Raw genomic sequence first — 19,417 nt, forward strand, 5'->3', positions numbered from 1 at the left:
AAGAGTGCACAGAACAGTGGGCCAGGCAACAAGCAGCCATGCTCAATTCATGTCAAAAAGGCTTCTAACTTCCTCGAAAGTGGGAGTGGCTTATCTGATGGGGCCAAGAGTGGCCAGGTATGTTTGTTGCCTCCTCTTAGCACAAAAGAATTCCACCAGCATCGCTGCTGCTCCCACTGGGACGAGGACTGGGAAACAAGTCAAGCATCCTTCTCTGATCCCCACCACGCCTACCTCCTCACTCACGTGGGAGCTACAACAACAGCAGCCGATAGTGAAGTAGATATGCTAGGGAAAGCGGAGCACGGAGGTCCAAAGCGAGGCACACCGATATAGATGATCTTTAATGGCATAAAAAGAGAGACGCATTCCCTGTCTCCCCACCCACACTCCTAATTCTAGTTGTCTCAGAGCAGGACGTTGTTATAGTGCCAGAGGCCTCACTGCAACCCCTTAGTGCTTCCCTAGCAAGAGACAGTGAGAGGTGGTTTGCCATGGCCTTCCTCCAGGTTATGACCCGGGGCTTCCCATCCAAATGCCAACCGGAACTTAGCCTGCCTTGCTTCTGAGATGTGGTAAACCTGAACAGTCTTTGACTATCCAGGTCAGGACAGGGAGTAGCAGGGGCTAACACAAAGGGCTCAATCCTGAATGTCCTGTGCCTGCACAGCATTTGCAAGGACAGGGCTCCTTTCGGCATTGCAACCAGAGCATACACCCACGCATTCACAGGCCTCTTAAAAGACTGTCATAGCAGACTATGGGGAGCACCCCCTGGTCCACCTGCAGTCAACCCAATGTTCTGCCCACCTCTGGCCTTTCATCCCCACTACAGAGCCCCTAGTGCAGCTTCAGGTCCAGAGTACAGACACTTAGGTGCCTGGGCACGGCTAGGTTTTGGATTGCTTCCCAAGACATCACATCACACAAGCCTTGACACACGTCCAGCTTGGCACAGGCACATTTTCAGTCGTTTCAAGAGAAGGCGGCTTTCCCCTCACCAACAGCGGCTGAGAATAGAGCTCAAGCTGTGCTCTGTAAATTATGTCCTCCAGGGCTTCTTGGCCAAGCTCCCACTGCCCGTTGTATCTACACAGGGAGAAGACAGGGAGAAGAAGAAGAAGAAGAAGGAATCATTTTCCTTGCCCTTTCAAATAAATATCTGACAGAATTTCATTAAACATTAGCCTGAGGAAAGCCATCCAGAGTTCTGGGCAGCATCCTCCTTACGCTGCCCCCAACCAGGACAGTATTAATTAGTAGCATTATAATACAGTAGCATTGCTCTGAAGTTAAAGAGATTATTTTACCAGAGAGTATCGAAATCAAATTCCACATTCGGTCAGTCTGGTAGAAGCACGTCACACAAAAGCTATTCTCATAAAGAACCAAGGGCAAACGGAGCGTTAAATTCAGGGTTAATTCAAGTGCACACATCCGTTACCGGGTTTTAACATAGAAATACATACAGCTACGTGTACTCACAAAATGTCTAATTAGCGGTAGGGGGTACACAGTCTTCTGTTGTGATTCGTCTAAAAAGAGAGGAAGCCGAAAGTGCAGCGCTCCAGGGTTGCAAGATGGTAGACAAAAGAGCTCATTTACACCCCGCAAAGATTTTCGCAAATGCTGATTGGAGCAAGAGAGCCGGGGGGGGGGGGGGGAGATCAGGCAATAAAAAAACCAGGGGAGGGGTTATGGCTCAGAGCATCTGCTTGGCATGCAGAAGGCCTGCGGTTCGGTCCCCCGCATCTCCAGGTGAAAGGACCAGGAGGAGAGTGAAAGAGAAAGACGCCTCTCTGCCCGAGGAGGCCTGGGAGAGCTGCAGTCAGTCTGAGTGGAAATACGGTCAGATTCAGGATATTCACTGGCAGCCACCGTTCCAGGCCTAAGTACCTCTGCTGGACCCCAAGAGATGCCGCCCCTGCAGCTGAAACTGGTGCCTCCCCCCACTTAGCCCCCAGCTACTCACACAGCGTAATACACTCCAGTGAGGAGTTGCACCATGAAGTCTGGGTCCACGACGACCCTGCCACAGTCTTCCTTCCAGCATTTTTCATGTTGCCGTGGAAACCCACTGACACAGAGTCTAGCAACACATGATAAGAGCATTTCAGAAAGAAGATGCAATCTGGACTTCACAAACATTTCGAGCAAGCAAGTTTTCATACAGTCAATTACACAATCAGCACAAAGTATAAAGACTAATCTCCAAACGAGACTGTGCTGACGGTTTAAAAAAAAATGCTGTTATTTAAATGAATGGTCTTCAGTGCAGCATCTTTCAGAGAATGAATCATAAAATTGCACAGCAACTCTTGACAAAAAATAAACCTCAGAAAAAAATTTGCCTCAACATTTCATGAAGAAAATCCTATTTACCTACTTGGCAAAACCATTCAATTTGCAACTGACTAACATTTTTAAACGTTCTAACTATAACTCCATGTAGTCAAAGATTCCCAGGATTAAGCACACACCCTGCTTTAGTTTATCTGATGTCCCTAAATGTCACAATAACAACTACTGATGGTTATACTGGGAGCAGGAGGAATCAGTGATCCACAGGAGTTCAGCACATGGGAGAAACCATGAAGTGTCACCCTCCGCCTTCCAGGGGTCCCTCACCTTTTTGAGCCTATGGACATCTTTGGGAATCTGGCAGAGAGCGGCCGCTACAGGGAGTGGAAACGGCCACAGAGAAAAAGCTCAACTGCAGAGGGGAAGTGGCATAACCCCCCTGGCAACTGCCCTTGAAACAATGTTATTTTAATCTATATAATAAATGAGATCCTCACTAACAAATCAGAAGCCCTGCTGTTCAAGAATCCCACATGGCTCTGCCCACTTTCTAAAAACACAAGGTAGATGTCAAGAAAGAAGTGGATGGACATTGGGGCACCCATCGGGGACCTCTGGCTTGGTCAAAGATTCTTGCCTCAGTGAGAATCTCAGCTAAACCTCCGGAAGAAGTTCCTGACAGTTAAAGTGGTTCCTCAGTGGAACAGGCTTCCTCAGGGGGTAGCGGGTTCTCCTTCCTTAGTAGTTTTTAAGCAGAAGCTAGATAGCCACCTTACAGAAATGCTGATTCTGTGAACTTGGGCAGATTGTGAGTGGGTGGGCAGAAGGGATTATATGTCCCTGCTTGGCTCTTGTGGCCCTTCCTTGCAGGCCCAGGCAAATACCACTCGCCACTCTGGGATTGGGAGGCGAATTTCCTCAAGGCCAGAATGGCCAGGGATTCGGGGGGGGGGCAGCATTTAGGCATGGAATTGGGGTCACTATGGGTAGGCAGGTAGTTGTGAATTTCCCGCATTCCAACTCTATGATTCTAGGAAAGAACCCCATCACCACCAAAACAACTGAGCAATGAGTTAGAAGTGGGCTTCAAGATCACCCTTCTTCCAAGCCCAGACCCATGGGGGGGGGGGGCAACCACTGACAAACAGAAAGAGAGAGTCAGAGGAGAACATAAGGGATCCCACTGGCCAACTCTCCATCCCTAAAAGTAGTTAATCTTATTTATTTATTTATTTACTTATTAGATTTATATCCCGCCACTCCCCTCAGGCTCGTGGCGGGTCACAGACAATAAAACCCCCATTAAAGCCCCTAATACAATAAACTCCATCTAAAATACAAAATCCTCCCAACTAAGCCAAGCCAAGTGGCGGTGATACTATAACCCAACAATATCTCAGGGAGGAAAAAACCAACTGCCGCCAGATGACCTTAGAGAGGGGTCCGATCTACCGTCGAAGTGCCGGCCTCAGCCATAGACCTGGCGGAACAGCTCTGTTTTGCTGGCCCTGTGGAAAGCTGATAAATCCCGCAGGGCCCGCAGCTCTTCCGGGAGCTCATTCCACCAGGTAGGGGCCAGGGCCAAAAAGGCCTTGGCTGAGGCCAGACGTGCCTCCCGGAGGCCAGGAATGTCCATATGTCCATATGATTCTCAGATCCTGGCCCCATAGGATACTGGATCCAATGAACAATTCATTGTTTAATGATGAAGCTTGACTAAAAAAAAAAATTAACTATTTAACAGAGAAAATTGCAAAGGGTCCCAAGGCTATTTTTGTTTCCTAGTCTTCTGTGAAAGACTAACTCAAACAAAAACCAAACACATTCAGTTGTGTTTACAACAACCAGCTATTTCTTTTCTAAATTCATTGTAACAACTACAATAGATGGAAACTAAACTGTGCATCCTATTTAAGAACACCACCGCAAAAGATTCCCTCTCAGGAGTTATCCGGAATACAGTCCTCACCTGGAGCCCATCCTACAGAGCGACTGGTAGGAAGAGGCCGGCATGTAGACAATGGCGGAGTTGTAGCACAGCATGAGAAAACTCAGCACCTCAAACCTAAGGACAGGGAGGAAAGAAACAAGAGCATCCTGAAATGGCTATGATTGCGCTGCCAGGTCTTTGCATCAAGCGGCCCACACAGATCTGGCTTCATCCCACTTGGGTTTGGAATAGAGGTCTCACAAGTTGCAGGTGCCCGAAGAATCAAATAACCAAGGAAATCCCATTCCCTTAGTTCCCATAGTAACCAATTTCCTTAGTAACCAAGGAAATCCCATTCCCGCGCGACTGCCGGGGGCTCTCTTGGCCGGCGGCCTGACGCGGCGAGAGGCGCGGCTCGCAGTTGCTGGGGCTGGGAATCGGAGGGACCAATCAGCAGGCGCTTCGCGCCTGCCGATTGGTCCCTCCGATTGTCTGTCGTGAGGAAGGGTCCAATCCGGACCCTTCCTCATCACGGACAAATCCCACCTAGCAAGCCCTTAACCATTTATTTAGTCCGTGGTGCCCGCGGCACCACGGGCGGTTTAAAGATGCACTGATGGTTTATGTGGTGCATTTTCTCCATGCTTCCCCCAAGAGCCCAAGAGAAGCATCCATGGCTCTCCCCTCCATTTTATACTCTCAGCAATCTCTTGAGGTAAATCAGGTGGAGAGAGAGTGGCTGGCCCAAGGTAAGACACTAAGTTTTGCAGCAAGCTGGGATCTGAATCTTGGTTTTCCCCATCCCAGTCCAACGGTGCAGCCACTCCACTTTGCAGTAGATAATTAACTACGCTGCAAAACCCTTAGGGCAAACAGGACGAGTGGTTTTAAAACAGGACAGTGCAGACAGAACCGGGTGGGCATTCATGTGCTATAGTGGCCGGGGTCCTCACGGGCACACGCACCCGTTTGATCTGTGCTCTGACAGCTGCACTGACTCCCAGTTGGATTCCAGATCACGTTTAAGGTTCTGGTACTTACCCACAAGGCCATGCAGGATACGGGTCCTGCATATTTGAGAGATCACCTCTCAATCTACACCACCCAAGAGGGCTCGGCTCTGCTAATGCTAACCAGTTGGTGGTCTCTGGCCCCAAGGAGGCATATGCTGCCTGGCCCCCACCTGGTGGAATGAGCTCCCAGAAGAGATCAGGGCCCTCTCTGAACTGGCAGGGCCTGCAAGACAGGGCTTTTGGTCGGGGCCAGTGAAGTAGTAACATCTACCAGGCCCTCCCTGTCAAAAAGATACCCCCAGACCTTACTCTGGCTCCGGAAGAACAGAAGACAAACCGATGGTTGATGCTGCTATTCTGGCTTTGGTATTAGATGTTATTTTAACATCTTAAAATATCTTTAACATTTTAAAATCTTTTTAGATTTTTAATTAATTTGAATGAACTGTTTTCTGTCCATATTTCTTAATATGATGTAAATCACTCTGAGCCAGTTCACTGGGTAAGGTGGCATATAAATCAAAAAAATAAATAAATACATTCACCGTTTGACAGAGCTATAAACTGAAGCTATTACCAACCACAACCCTTGGAGATGTAAAGTATTAAACAAAACCTTACGAATAAATATTAGTTGGTATCAAGGACATTTATACTGTGTAATGGCTGGGCCATTTGCCCATTATGGTCATAGGAAAAGTGATTCTCAGGATTGTGGGACCCGCAGAGTTTAATAATGACGTGGGTTGGGAATCTACTGAAGAGTAACTTCAACTTTTCAGACAAAAGCTCTTTTTTACAGGATGCCTTTTAAAATGGACGTATTCAGTCAGGGTCCTGGTGCTGGGCTGGCAACTGCTGCTGAAGCAATTCAAAAACTGCTTACGTCTACAATAAACAACTGGAAGCTCTGCTGGGTTAGTGCCCCGTTTCAAACACTCGGTGGACACCACAGCAGGCATTGGTGAGTGCTACAACACCCACAGACCCCACGTAATTGGGGATCCCTGGTCTACATCTGCTCTTCTTAATGTCTCTGACTTAGAAGCCGGACACCCCTCCCTTCCCTGTGCCTTAAGATCCCCAAATACCTTGAAATGTGGCTAAACAACCTCGTGCTTCCTCCCTTACCTGTTCTGTGCTGTAAATGTTTCCCTCTGGGGGTGCAAGTCACTATAGACGACCCTGAGGAGGTCATGCTGACACAGGGCTCCCTCCGTCAAAGCCATGGATCCAATAGTAGACGGCTGCAGAAGTCCAAAGGAGAAGGGTGTTAAAGACAAAAAAGAGGCAAAAACAAAACACCTCAGCCAAGAATCTTCTTAAAACTGGACCCATGAGCTAGTTTCATTCTGTACCAACAACTACTGAATGCTTTGCTGCCACCATGTGGGGTGGGGGGCCAAACTGTGCTGGGTGGGGGCTCAAGGGAACTGTAGTCCATCAAGGTGGCTTCCCATAGCCGACCACCACATCGTCATGCCGGCATTCCTTGGGGCCTCCCATCCGGATACCAGCCGGGCCAAGCCTGCTTAGCTTCTGAATCCGGCATGCTTACACAGCTTTCATTTTGACTTGCACATTCTTGGAAAGGCAACTGTGTTCTTACCTCATGGTAAATTGAAGGCTTGGATAAGGAAGGGATGGTGAAAGATAGAACTTTATTGTTCCCATCTTTGTCAGCAATTTCCTGTGGCAAAAGGAAAGACATTGAAAATCCGTGCTGGCTTGCTCTACATCAGGGAGGCTGCGTCGCTGTGAGTGATTTCAACTACCAAATATAAGACTAGCTTTTTAGAAAAAGGCGACTGGGGTGCAATTTAAGGGATGGCAAGTTGTTAATACATTTGCAGTCTGTAAGCAGCATTCTGCCTGCTGCTGATATGCCTGAAATGCCACAGCCCCTGTTCAAAACCAGCAATGTTTGCCTCTTTAAAAACAGATGCACACCGTGTGTCCTCCCACCCCGTGGTAGGGGAATACACAACCCCTGAAGAGCTGAATAAAATCCAAGTCAAAAATAGCCCTTTAAAAATAAATCAGGATGAAATGAGAGCTCTCATTCCACACAGGTATTCTGGCAAGAAATACTGCAAGGAGCTCAGAATCTTGGGAAATGGGTTACAGGACGGGAAAGAGACTCCAGTGGCCCAATTCTGCTGCAGTCAAGTGTGATACAAAAGCTTAAAGCATTTCCCGGCTGCCTCCCCCCTCCCCCCCGCAGGTTTACTCACCAAGTTGTAAATCCCCAGGAGCAGGGCTTCAATACAGCCGTTACTCTGCCGGTCTTTGCTGGCAGTCAGCCGCAGGTACACCCAGGTCAGTTCCGGCAAGAACTGCAGCGTGAACCTTTTGAGATGAACCTCAGAACTACGATAGAGTTCAAAGAGTTGGTGACAGACGGGCTCCAGAAGCTACAAGAGACCACACACCACAGGTTATTTATTATTCTGGCCTAGTGATAAATGTTGAGCAAATCATTTTCTAAGCAGTGCGTTGCCATAATAGCTGGTTTATATATAGATAAACAAGCCATCCATCTCAGCCCACTGAAGGCAGCACTAGAGAAGTTTTCGTGCCAAAAGACAGTCAGAGATGATTTGACACCGCCTGCCTCTGTGGAGCCACCCTGGATGTCTCTTGGTGGTCTCCCATCCAGGAACTAAATCGAGGCTGACACTGTTGGCTTCTGAGATCTGACATTGTCAAGCTAGCCTGGGATACCAGTTATTTAAAGAAGTGTACAGTAAGAAACAATATGAGAATGACCAGTAGACATTTTCCACAAGTAAGCAGTAAGGAGGACATCTGCAGAGAGGGCTTTGCCACCGGCTTGTCAGGGAGGCAGGAGCCAAAAAAGAAGTCCCTCCCTCTGCTTCCGGTCCTGCGCTGTGGCATCCCCCCTCTCTCCAGTTGGGATACTCCAAAGAGCTAAGAGTTCTTCTTACATCAACAACAATAAAAACGACTTAAGAAAAAGAAGGGAACCAGAGTTCAGAAAACAGGAGGAACCTGAGCTCTGAAACAAACTTAACTAACAATTCAACCTCCTAACCCGGAGAGTAAGGTAAGAAATAAAAATATTTAACACGAATTGAAGAGTGTAGTGGAACTGGGTGTGACAGGAAAGAGGCAGATGTCCTCCTTACTCTAGAGGAGAATGACCCCTCACAGTAAGTGACCACTGGTTGTTTACCCTCTGAAGCAGAGGACAACTGCAAAGTAGGAGCTTTCAGAGCATTAATCGGTCCTGGGTGGGACGTCTGCACCCTGGTCCGCTACACGCCGCAAAACGTGTCTGCCAAAAATGGCATCAGATGAACTACAGGCCTTTATTCTGTAGTGCCTAGTAAAGGTGGCCACTGAGAACCATGTGGTTGCTTTGCAGATCTCTAGAACGGGAGCCCGACTGGCCAGTACAGCATTAGCTGCTGCACGTCTAACTGTAATGTCTGAGGACGGCTTCTGGCCCTGAGCTGTGTAGGCCTCTGCTATGCAGACATGGAGGCATCCCCGGATGGCTGCCTTGGACATTGGTACGGAGGGAAAACAGAAATAACGAGACTATCCAAATGTCTTATACTCTCCCTTCTGATAAGGAAGGCCTTGGGGGCGCTCCTGATGGGAAGTGGATGCCATTCCAAGCCCTTGGGATCCTTAGGATTGGGACAGAAGAACAGCAAGTTGATCTCTCGAGATGCGTGAAAAACAGATGAAGCCTTGGGCTGGAAGGTTGGATCTGTGTGACGCACAACCTTGTCCTTGTGAGAACCACAAAGTTGAGACTACACCAATAATGCCCCTAACTCAGAGATGCGTCGAGCCGAAGTGACCGAAACGAGGAATAGGGTCTTCATGCAGAGCCACTTTAAAGAAATAGAAGAAATTGGCTCGAAGGGATTCTTGGTGAGGGCTCTGAGCACAAGATTGAGATTCCAGGTGGGAAACCTATGCACCTAGGGTGGGGCTAAGGAAGACGCCCCTTTCAGGAATCTTGAGACACGAGGATGCGTCAAGAGTTGGAAACCTCCAATCTGTGGGTGAATTGAGGCCAAGACTCACACTTGTCTGTGTAGGGTGGCTGGCTTAAGGCCCTGCACTAGTCCTTCTTGAAGGAAACTCAAGATGTCAGAAACTGAAAGATGGAGCGTACCCACCTTCTTACGATAGCCCCACCTCACAAACACATTCCAAGTCATGTTGTAAATTCTGATGGTCGATTTCTTATGAGCAGACATAATGGTATTGGTCATCTCATCAGAACAGCCTTCCTTCTTCAGGGCTGCCCTCTCAATTTCCACACCGTTAAGTTCACCCAGGTAGGATCCAGATGCCAAATTGGTCCCTGATGAAGAAGGCCCGAGGAAGCATGAGGTTCGACTGAGAGCTGTAGAATGCTGGAGAACCAAGGGCATCTTGGCCATTGGGGAAGCACCAAGATCACTGTTGTTGAAAGACCTGTGATTTTGCAAAGTAGTCTGGGCAGAACGGGCAGAGGAGGAAAGGCAGATAAGAGCCCTGTGGACCAGGGGCATTTAACGTCTCTACGTTTTCTGCCTTGGGGTGGAAGAAGCATGTCATGAAGCGGTCTACTTGATGATTCATCTCTGACACAAATAGATCGATCACTGGAGACCTGAAGTGGTTCACTATCATGTGGGAGACCTCTGTCTTCAGCAACCATTCTCCCTCTTGGATTTGCTGGCGACTAAGCCAGTTGATCTTGAGGTTCAAGCCTCCCTTGATGTGAGAGTATATTTTTCTCTGCCCAGGTTATTAACTTGGAAACCTCTCTGTGAGGAGACCTGGATCTGGAGCCACCTTGATGGTTTAGGTAAGACCAGGCCGCCATATTGTCCTTTCTAATTAAGACATGCTTCTGGTGAACCAAGTGACTGAAAGCCTGCAGAGCAATCAAGATCAGCATTACCTCCAGTACACTGATCAGAAGGGGTGACTCTAGAAAAGACCAGACCCCCTGGGACGAAGCTTGGTCCAGAGGTACGCCCAATCCCAGAAGGTTGGCATCTGTCAAGATTTGGTTCTTCCGGAACTAAGAAAACTTCCCCTGCTCTGCTTCAGGAGGAGTGTCAGGATGATTGACAGGTCCTGGCGATTAGTGATCTGGAATTGAAACAGTCTGAGGAATGCCTAGAGACCTCAGGTGTGCCACCATCCCCACTGAAGAGCCTCCGTACTGGCTACTAACAGACTCATTAGCCAGCTTCGTGTAGTGGTTAGGAGGGCGGACTTCTCATCTAGTGATCTGGGTTTGGTGCCCTGCTCCTCCACATGCAGCCAGCTGGGTGACCTTGGGTTCGCCACAGCACTGAGAAAGCTATTCTGACCAAGCAGTAATATCAGGGCTCTCCCAGCCTCACCTCCTTCCCAGGGGGTCTGTTGTAGGGAGAGGAAGGGAAGGCAATTGGAAGCCAGTTTGGTAGAAACAGCTTACCCTGCGACATGTTGATAATGACCCCCAAGTACTGTAGCCATTGAGATGGCTCTAGTCAACTTTTCAACGTGTTGATCAAAATTCCAAAACTCTGCAGACAGTGGACCGTCTGCATCGTATGAGCAACTGCAGACTCCCTGGAACTGGATCTCAGGACGACATCATCCAGTAGGGGTGAATGTGGAGACCCATGGACCGTAGGATAACAATGGAGTTCACCAAGATCTTACAGAACAGTCTGGGGGCTGTTGACAACCCAATGGGGAGAAACCAATATTGAAAGTGGTTGTTCCCCACGCAAAATCTGAGGTAACATCTGTGAGATTGGTGAATCAGAATATGGAGGTAGGACTCCGTCAGATCCAGGGACTAAGATATTCTCCATCCTGCAAAGACTCTGCGATCGACCAGGGAGTTTCAATTCTGAAACCTCCTGAGCCTATGAATGTTGACAAGTTTTATATCTAATACTGCGCACCTGTCCCCATTGGACTTGGGGAGCAGGAAGAAGTGTGAATACACCCATCTGAAGTGCTCTAAAGGGGGCACTGTCTCTATAACCTGGATATCTAACAGGTGTTGGGTGGCCTGTAGGGTGACCTGATTTTTTGGTTCTTGTTTCAACAAGGATGGAATCCAATGCCCATCCCCCTGGAAGGGGTAAGCAGAAACAATAGATTTAGAGCAGTTGTCCGCTACCAGTCCTTGAGCCAAAGTAGTCTCCATGCCATGGCAGAAGAGGCCATGGCCCCGGAATTAAAATAGTACAGTGAAGTGAAGTGATAAAGGCCGCCCCCTTGTGCAGTCTACTAGCTCCTTCTAATAACCGTGCACTATCACTGGGAAGCAGCTGGGCCAGTTTCCTTATGGTATTAGTTTCCTTATGGCCGTCCGGTTAACGATGGCCATGATAGTAGCCGCTCTGATGGTCACAGCCATTGACTTCTGGGATCTCTGCCTTCCTATCAAGGGCATCCCTTATGTCTCCCTCGCCATCTTCCGAGGCCAGCCCCACCAAAGGAATAGCTGCCACGGGCACATCCACGGTGGGAACTTCAAGAATTTCTTCGGCATACCTGTGGAGAGTATAAAGAGAGTATAAAGGCATTTAATAAAGGAAGATTTACAGCAGCCATGGCCTTGGTGAGGAGAGACTGGAAATCTTGTTTTAAAAAATCCAGAACCTGCACCTCCTCAGCTGGCTCCACATCAGAAAGAAATTCCACTTCTTCCCTCAGATTGGTCTCTGCCTCAGAGAACTCTTCATGAAGGAAAGTGGGAGCCCCTCACTTTTGGGCCGCCTTCGTGGGCCAATGATCATTAGGAGGCTGTTCCTCAACAAAATCCTGCCAATCGTAGTAGGAAGGACGGAGTGATCAAGCCCTATCTGAAAACGTGCCCTTGTTGGCACAATGAAACAAATGTGTCCCTCAAGAACTGCCTAATAGCCCTGAGCAGGTTAGGATTCAAATGCTGAAGTGCCTGAAAAGCCTCACGGATCTGAGACTCAGAGCCCATGACCCCTCTGCCAGTCCCTTGCATGAGGCAGGATTGGGCCTCCCCTACTAGATGAATAGGAATCGGGGGTGATACAAAGGAGCCGTAATCTCGTCGGCAGGATGGACTGGCCATTCAGTTGAAGTCCACTGGTGGCTGATGAGGCCATGGTGAGAAGCCGCCTCAGACCTCCGAACATGTTCAGGGGCTGTCTTTGCCTCTGTCAAGACAGCCCTGCACGGGGCTTCGTCTACCGGGTGGGCCCGTTGCCTCTCATTCTGAAGCTGGATTGCCGCCAGATCATCATTTGAGATGAAGCCGTCTCCCTGGGAAGAAAGCTCCGTTGCAGGTAATGGAGAGGCTGAGCAGGAAATAAACTGAGTGTCTAAAATGGCTGCCACAGCCACGGCTTGAATGGCGTGGAAAATCTTTTCCTTTACAATAAAGCCCGCCCCCTCATTCCCCCCTATACCCAAAAAAACATTAGTAGCCAGCTGAGAAAAGACAAGGGAGGGTGAGGAAGCAGGAAGGGAAAGAGAGGAAAGAAAGAATTCCTTAGAAAATCATCGAAAACCGCAACAAAGGTCATGCTACGCAGTCTCTCTGTCCCAAGGCAGGAGAGCAACTGGAGAGAGGGGGGGAGGCCACAACACAGGACCGGAAGCAGAGGGAGGGACTTCTTTTTTAGCTCCTGCCTCCCTGTCAAGCTGGTGGCAAAACCCTCTCTGCAGATGTCATCCATTCCAGAGGGAGAATATATTCCACTGAATCGCAAAGCAAATCCTGCAGAGCCCACGTAAGTGAAAAGCTCTTAAAGCCGAAAATTAGTATAACATTCTACTGCCATAGTTTGGTAGTCAAAAGCAAGGGCTGGCATTTTACCATGCTGTTAACCAAGGCTTACTGGAGAGACGTTTTCAAAACATTCTATTCTTGCTCCTCAGGATATAGGGATAGAGATTTTATGTGTTTTTGCTGCCTGCTTCTTTTATGTTAGCGGTCAAAAACTTGGTGGATGCTTTACAGCCATATTGTAAAGCGGTCTTACCCAGAGGGCTGCAGCTAGTCTGCCCCAGGGGGATGATATGGGAGGGGGGAGACCCGCTCTCACCTGTGCTGCCCTACTTCTGATCACTACTTTGCATTTGCCTACATGACCGTCTAAACTTTTGTTTTCAGAAAACCTCAAATCTGGGCTTCTACGGTTTTTGTTATCCTACAAACCAAACAAGTAGTTTCACATGCTCAGGTGTGCCTTGATTTCTTGAACGAGTAGCTACACAATGGAAACTACTTATGAAGCTGACAGGAGTTTCAAATATGGTGATGGAGCCTCCTTGGGCTTCCATGGCAAGAGACATTCAGAAGTGGTTTGCTGTTGCCTGCCCCTACATCTTGATGCAGGTATTCCTTAGAGGTCTCCCATCCAAATTCCAGCCAGGACTGTAACCTGCTTAAGGTTGTGAGATCTCGTGACATCAGGCTAGCCTGGGCTACCCAGGTCAGAGTGTTTCAAATGTAACAGACAGAATGTCACCACATGGGGTCTGTTACTATTGTTTAATGGTATAAAAGTCCCACTAAGCTGACTGTGAACTGGTGCATTTTCACTGCACAACACAGCACAGTTCTGTCAGTTCTCAGCTGCCCAATCACAGAAGGAACCCGCAGCTTTGCTAAAGCACTGCTGACTTTAAAGGCTCAAGGGTCAGCCTATTTAGTTTTGACAGAAGGAATCTCTTTTCTGTATCTTGCTTCTAACAGCAGAACTAAACATTTCTGGTTTGTGTTTTACTGATGTATTTTTTACTCCCCCTTGTCAGATTTAGAATGAAATCCTTCAGGAAAGAAATCCGTCAGCCTGTACAACATCTATCCCCCAAACCAAGCAGCGATTCTGAATACATCTCAAAACCGCACTCAGCTGGAAATGCGTCCCACAACGCTCAAAGGAGAAAAAACAGAATTAAGCAGGATGGAAGGAAACAATATTTCCCCCTTTGTCGAACCAAGTAATAGACGAGTATCTTCAATGCTTTCAAAATAGAGGTTGCTAATAAAAGTTCAGAGTCGTTCTATCAAATGAACTGGCTCTTTCATACCTCATTGTTTGGATCCTGGATGACCTTATAAAGAGCAGGCACCAAGGTTTTCTTCCGGTGAAGCGTGGCTGCATAACTGGAGATTTGAGTTTCAGGTAACGCCTAGAAGAACAATGGCTGTGTTAACAATGAGCAGCTCACCTTTCAGCACAGACCCCCCCCCCGTGAATGCCTGTGTCTCTCAACCCAGGAAGAGAGCTCCAAAACAAAGGTCTCCCGTGTGCTCTAGGCCAGGGGTAGTCAATCTGTGGTCCTCCAGAAGTTCATGGACTACAATTCCCACGAGCCCCTGCCAGCAAATGCTGTTAACTCAGGGCCAGCTTACAGCGACCCTCATACGGTTTTCAAGGCAAGAGACCTTCAGAGGATCTGAGAAGATTAGGCCACCGGGAGCTCTCCAGTTCAGGACAGTGAGAAGGGAAGAGGTACAAACACCCCCCCCCCCCCCCCGTCCAGAAGCCACCCAGAGAAGCAGCAAAAGCCTCCTGTGTCCTACCTTGAATTCGGACAGCCATTCTTCTACCACGCTGCGTTCCGCTCCGAGCATTTTCTTACAACTTCTGCTCCTTTTTGTCACCTTTGCAAAGAAAAATACTGACTGAGCAACAAAGCATGCAAACCAAGATACCAGGAAGAAACCCTCAAGCAACCCAAGCCCTTTCTTTTTTCCAAATTTCACCCCATTTCTGTTTAAAAGCTCATTGTGATGCTTACTGCAGTTAGTACATTTGGAGGGTGAAAAGGAACAGAGACGTGCCCACTGTCCTAAGGCAAACATGACTATCCATGCTCACTCTCTTACCAAATATAGTACAAAGAACAGGCAAAGAGAACAGGCTGAAATACATCATGGAACACAACCATGTGATATCCGCTAATGATAAAAAGCTGGCCATGGAACAAAGAAAACTAGTCTTGCAAAGTTCTCCTGAAATCATAACAGTATTGTATCTGTTTCCTCTATTTGTTGCTAAGAAGTGGAAAAACTCCTCTCCCAAGGGTCCTTGAGCCTTTAATAGGCTCCCACCCCCCCACCCAAGTAAGGGAGGTCATCGCTGAGCACCCTCCAAGCCAGGAGTGGTTCTCGGGGGGCAAAAGGGGCCTATCAATGCCTACGAGAGGCAAACCGAGGCACCCGTTCAATGAGGGCCCTGGGCCAGCTCCTTATTGGTACGTTTGGTGCCTATTTACTGCGTGCCATGTTAGGAGCTTGGGAAACAAATATGGAATTCTATCCATGGAGTGGGATAAACAAATAATGGAACAAGAAGAAGACTTCCTTTGTAGACCCTGCTTCTCTCTAATCTCAAAGCAGCTGGCAACAGCCTTCCCTTCCTCTCCCCACAACAGGCCCCGTGCGAGGCAGGTGGGGTTGAGAGAGTCTGGCCAAAGTCACCCAGCTGGCTGCATATGGAAGAGTGGGGAATCAAGCCTGTTCTTCTAGATTAGATCCTGCCACTTTTAACCAATACTCCAGCTGACCCTCAGAGGAATACAGAACAGTATAAACTGCTACACGTTCTCAATGGGGGGTAAAATCGGGGGGGGGGTAAACTTCTAAAGTAAATAGTATTTCAGTACACTGCAAATAGGGAGAAGGGCAACTCAGAATTTCAAGCACCCCTAAAATTGGGGGATGGCCCCCCTTAAGAATCAGTGGCCTATTCAATAGAAAGCAAATATGAAATTATATTCTAGAAAGGGAAATCCATTTAAAAAGCTAATAGTAGCTGATTACTAAGGCTGGAGACCAGCACAGAGTATACAATTGATCACCAAGTGAAAAAGCAAGCACTGATAACATAAAATAGCACAGCAAACTACTGAAATTGGCTAATTCATTTAGACAGAACTTTGCTTTTGGTAGAGACCAAGAAGAAATATTTTGTTACATCGCTTGAGACCACAATCATCCTGCTGCCCAGTCAACATCTTAAAAGACGTCCCCTTCCCATATATTTCAAATAACTCTCCAAGGCCTAAAGCGAGGGAGAGCGGGAATTATTAGCTTGTTCCTTTCACCCTCATACGGCATGCAAGGGAACAGATTATGGGATGTTGTCTCCATAGCATTAGCAGAACACAAGCAGCGTCCCAAGGTTGCCACTGATACCTCCCAAACAATACTTGCGAGGGAAATGTGTCCATCCTCACTCTGGAATCCCAACCACAACCCCACGGTCACTAGGGTCACTAATATTCTACAGATGAGGGGCCGGGGCAACATTTGTGCAAGATTTTAGCCTAGAGAGCAGGTAACAGACAAGTCCCCTTTTGGACCTGTTTCTCACTGGCGAAGCAACGAGGGTTGTGCGCTCCGGCTCGGTTTGGCCGCCTCGGCGATCACCAAAGTCTGACGAGGCCAGCAGCGTGGAGAGGAGGAACAGTGGCGGTGCGCCAACCGGTGGCCCCACACAGGCACCGCCTCCTACGTGCTCCTCGGGCTTTGGTGATTGCCGAGGCAGCTGAACCGCGCCGGAGCGCTCAGCCCTCCCAGCAGCTAAACCAGGCAATGAAGCTTTTCGTTTAGGGAGGCGGCTGGAGCGCTTCTGAATTACAACTGATCTCCAGGAAACAGAAGTCAGCTCACCTGGAGAAATCGCTGCTATGGCATCATACCCCATAGATGCCCCTCCCTTCCCCAAAACTCACCCTTCTCAGCTCCGCCTCCAAAGTCTCCAGGTATTTTCCACCCCAGAGCTGGCAACCCTATTTCGTCTTCAAACTCAGTCGTTCAATTGATTGCTGCCAACATATTTTAGCTAAGATGAACTGCCAGTTGCAAACTATCCATTTAACAATTCGGTGTCCTCCCTCCAATTGCTGCCCCCCTCACAGATGAAGGTAAGGAAAGGGCCTCCCCTGCAGAACAAGAAAGGGTTTTCTGCAGCCAAACGTTGGGGGAAGGAAGCTCCCCACACATTGGGGTCTCCGAGTCCTTCCCGGGGAGAAGGGCTGCCACGGGAGACAGAGCCAGCCAGGAATGTCAGGGAGGAAGGGTAGGCGTAGCTCCAAGAGAACCTTTAGAGCCCAGTCAGGCACCTTTAAGGCCAACAAAGTTTTCTTCAAGGTATGAACTTTCGTGGGCACTCACACTTCCACAGGGGCAACTGTATAAAACTTTGTTGGTCCTAAAGGACTCTAAATTTGCTCTGTTTCAGACCAACACGGCCACCCACCTGAATGCAAGAGAAACTCTTCAACATCTCCGGTGGAAACTCTGTTTAACAGGGATGCCTTTTATTCTGCACAACCCGTCACATCTCCCGTGGCCAATCGGTGGCCTTGCAGGGCAAAGGCTACCCCAGCCAGGGACCACGTTTGGCTGGCTCAGGCTACAGAAGGCATAGCTGGCTGAGCAGAGCAGAGCAGAGCCAGCCAGGAACTCAAAGCGGTCAGGCAAGGGCAATCCAGGAATCCAAGACCAACTGGCTGGTTTGAGGTCAAAAGTTCCAGGAGTCAACCGAGGTGAGTGGCAGCAAGCACCATGCATGGTTGCACCCCAGTAGCCCTTCAACAGTTTTCCATGCAGATGCTAGCTCTCATCTCCAGGAAGACTCATCCATGTCAAGCAAGCGGCTACAGACCAATAACCATGAACTGCGTATTTTATTCTGCAGCTCCTTTTTAAGATGCTGCCTGCATTGTTCTGCGGTGTCTCTGGGGTGCTAAAGACCTTCAGCTGGTCCTGGGTGGGAAGGCAGGGCTGCACAGCTGAGATGCTTCTGGACAGCTTGCCCTTCTGTCTCATTCTGTTGGGATTCTGCCTGAGTCGAGCTCTCCCAGCTCAACTCTTTTGCTGAGGAGTCCCCACTGGTTTGAGACCGGCCCACAACACATGTTAATTATTCCTGCTCTAGCAAGTTCCATCTCTCAGAGCCTCTAAGATTCCATGTTCAAATAATGTGCTTGTTCTTCGCATATTACTTGCAAGGCTGTGGGATACAAAATGATTTTGGTAATTTCACGCGCATTAGATAATGTGCTTCCAATGTCCTTTCAGCACCCCTTTGCAGCACTGATCAAGCTGTTCTGACCGAGTAGTGATATCAGGGCTCTCTCAGCCTCACCCACCCCACAGGGTGTCTGTTGTGGGGAGAGGAAAGGGAAGGCGACTGTAGGCCACTTTGATACTCCTTGAGGGAGAGAAAAGTGGCATCTAAGAACCAACTCTTCTTCTTCTTCAGTAATCTCAGGGCTCTCTCAGCCTCCCCTCCCTCACAGGGTGTCTGTTGTGGGGAGAGAAAAGGGAAGGCGAGTATAAACCACTTTGAGACTCCTTCAGGTACAGAAAAGCGGCATCTAAGAACCAACACTTCTTCTTCTTCAGTAATCTCAGGGCTCTCTCAGCCTCACCCACCTCACAGGGTGTCTGTTGTGGGGAGAGGAAAGGGAAGGCAAATGGAAGCCGCTTTGAAACTCCTTCGGGTAGAGAAAAGCGGCATCTAAGAACCAACTCTTCTTCTTCCTCTTCCTCTTCCTCTTCCTCTTCCTCTTCTTCTTCTTCTTCACTAGGTGTAGAGTTGTGCGCTTTGGCTCGGCCATCTCGGCAATCACCAATGCCCATGGTGGCGCATAGGAGGCCAGTGCTGTGGAGAGGAGGGGGCACCCCTCCTTTCCACACTGCATGCTGGCCTCCTATGTGCTGCTTCGGGCTTTGGTGATCACCAAGGTGGCCAAAACAAGCCGAAGCGCACAACCCCAAACTAGGTCTCTTAGGCGAACATGTCTGTCGTGCCAAAGACTGTAATATATTACAAAATATGTAGAGCTTCCTTTTTTAAAAGGTATGTGTAAAAGCAGAGGCTACTGAACTGTTGAGAAAATTGGTTACTTCTCCTTTCTCTTCACAGATCAATAGCTTTTAAGAGCTCTTTCACTGCTCCTACTGAGGAGGAATGATGCTGGTTCATCCCTGGGTAAATAATATCCGTTTCATGGCAAGGGAAGCACACATCAATATCGAAGTTGGGGAAGAATGTGTTTGGCAGGAACCTGGGGAGATTCATCAGGAGAGCTTTAAACTGAAGCCACAAGGGGAAGGAGACGTTCAGCATAGGGAGTGTGAGGAAGTCAGCATGGATTTTCCATAAAATATTTATTTTAACATATTTATTAA

At 48.5% G+C, this 19,417-nt stretch overlaps 1 protein-coding gene across 6 annotated transcripts in view; it reads right to left on the reverse strand.

The window, feature by feature from the left end:
- The window catches only part of HYCC2 (hyccin PI4KA lipid kinase complex subunit 2), a 79,458-nt gene that overhangs the window by 15,520 nt on the left and 44,521 nt on the right, over nt 1–19,417 (reverse strand). For 4 of the 6 annotated variants that reach the window (XM_077319137.1, XM_077319138.1, XM_077319132.1 and 1 more), the window contains exons 2-9: nt 14,795–14,875; nt 14,299–14,400; nt 7,479–7,658; nt 6,854–6,934; nt 6,376–6,491; nt 4,271–4,366; nt 1,973–2,089; nt 1,002–1,089 (exon numbers count right to left, since the gene is read on the reverse strand). In XM_077319137.1, the coding sequence (XP_077175252.1) occupies nt 1,002–1,089; nt 1,973–2,089; nt 4,271–4,366; nt 6,376–6,491; nt 6,854–6,934; nt 7,479–7,658; nt 14,299–14,400; nt 14,795–14,845 (831 nt within the window). In that variant the 5' untranslated portion in view covers nt 14,846–14,875. Of the gene's footprint in view, nt 1–1,001; nt 1,090–1,972; nt 2,090–4,270; nt 4,367–6,375; nt 6,492–6,853; nt 6,935–7,478; nt 7,659–14,298; nt 14,401–14,794; nt 14,878–15,012; nt 15,076–19,417 lie in introns of those variants that run through there. The other 2 variants (XM_077319136.1, XM_077319134.1) reach the window with 2 other exon arrangements.

The sequence above is a fragment of the Paroedura picta genome, chromosome 2 (assembly GCF_049243985.1).
Source record: "Paroedura picta isolate Pp20150507F chromosome 2, Ppicta_v3.0, whole genome shotgun sequence".
NCBI classification, from domain to species: domain Eukaryota; kingdom Metazoa; phylum Chordata; class Lepidosauria; order Squamata; family Gekkonidae; genus Paroedura; species Paroedura picta.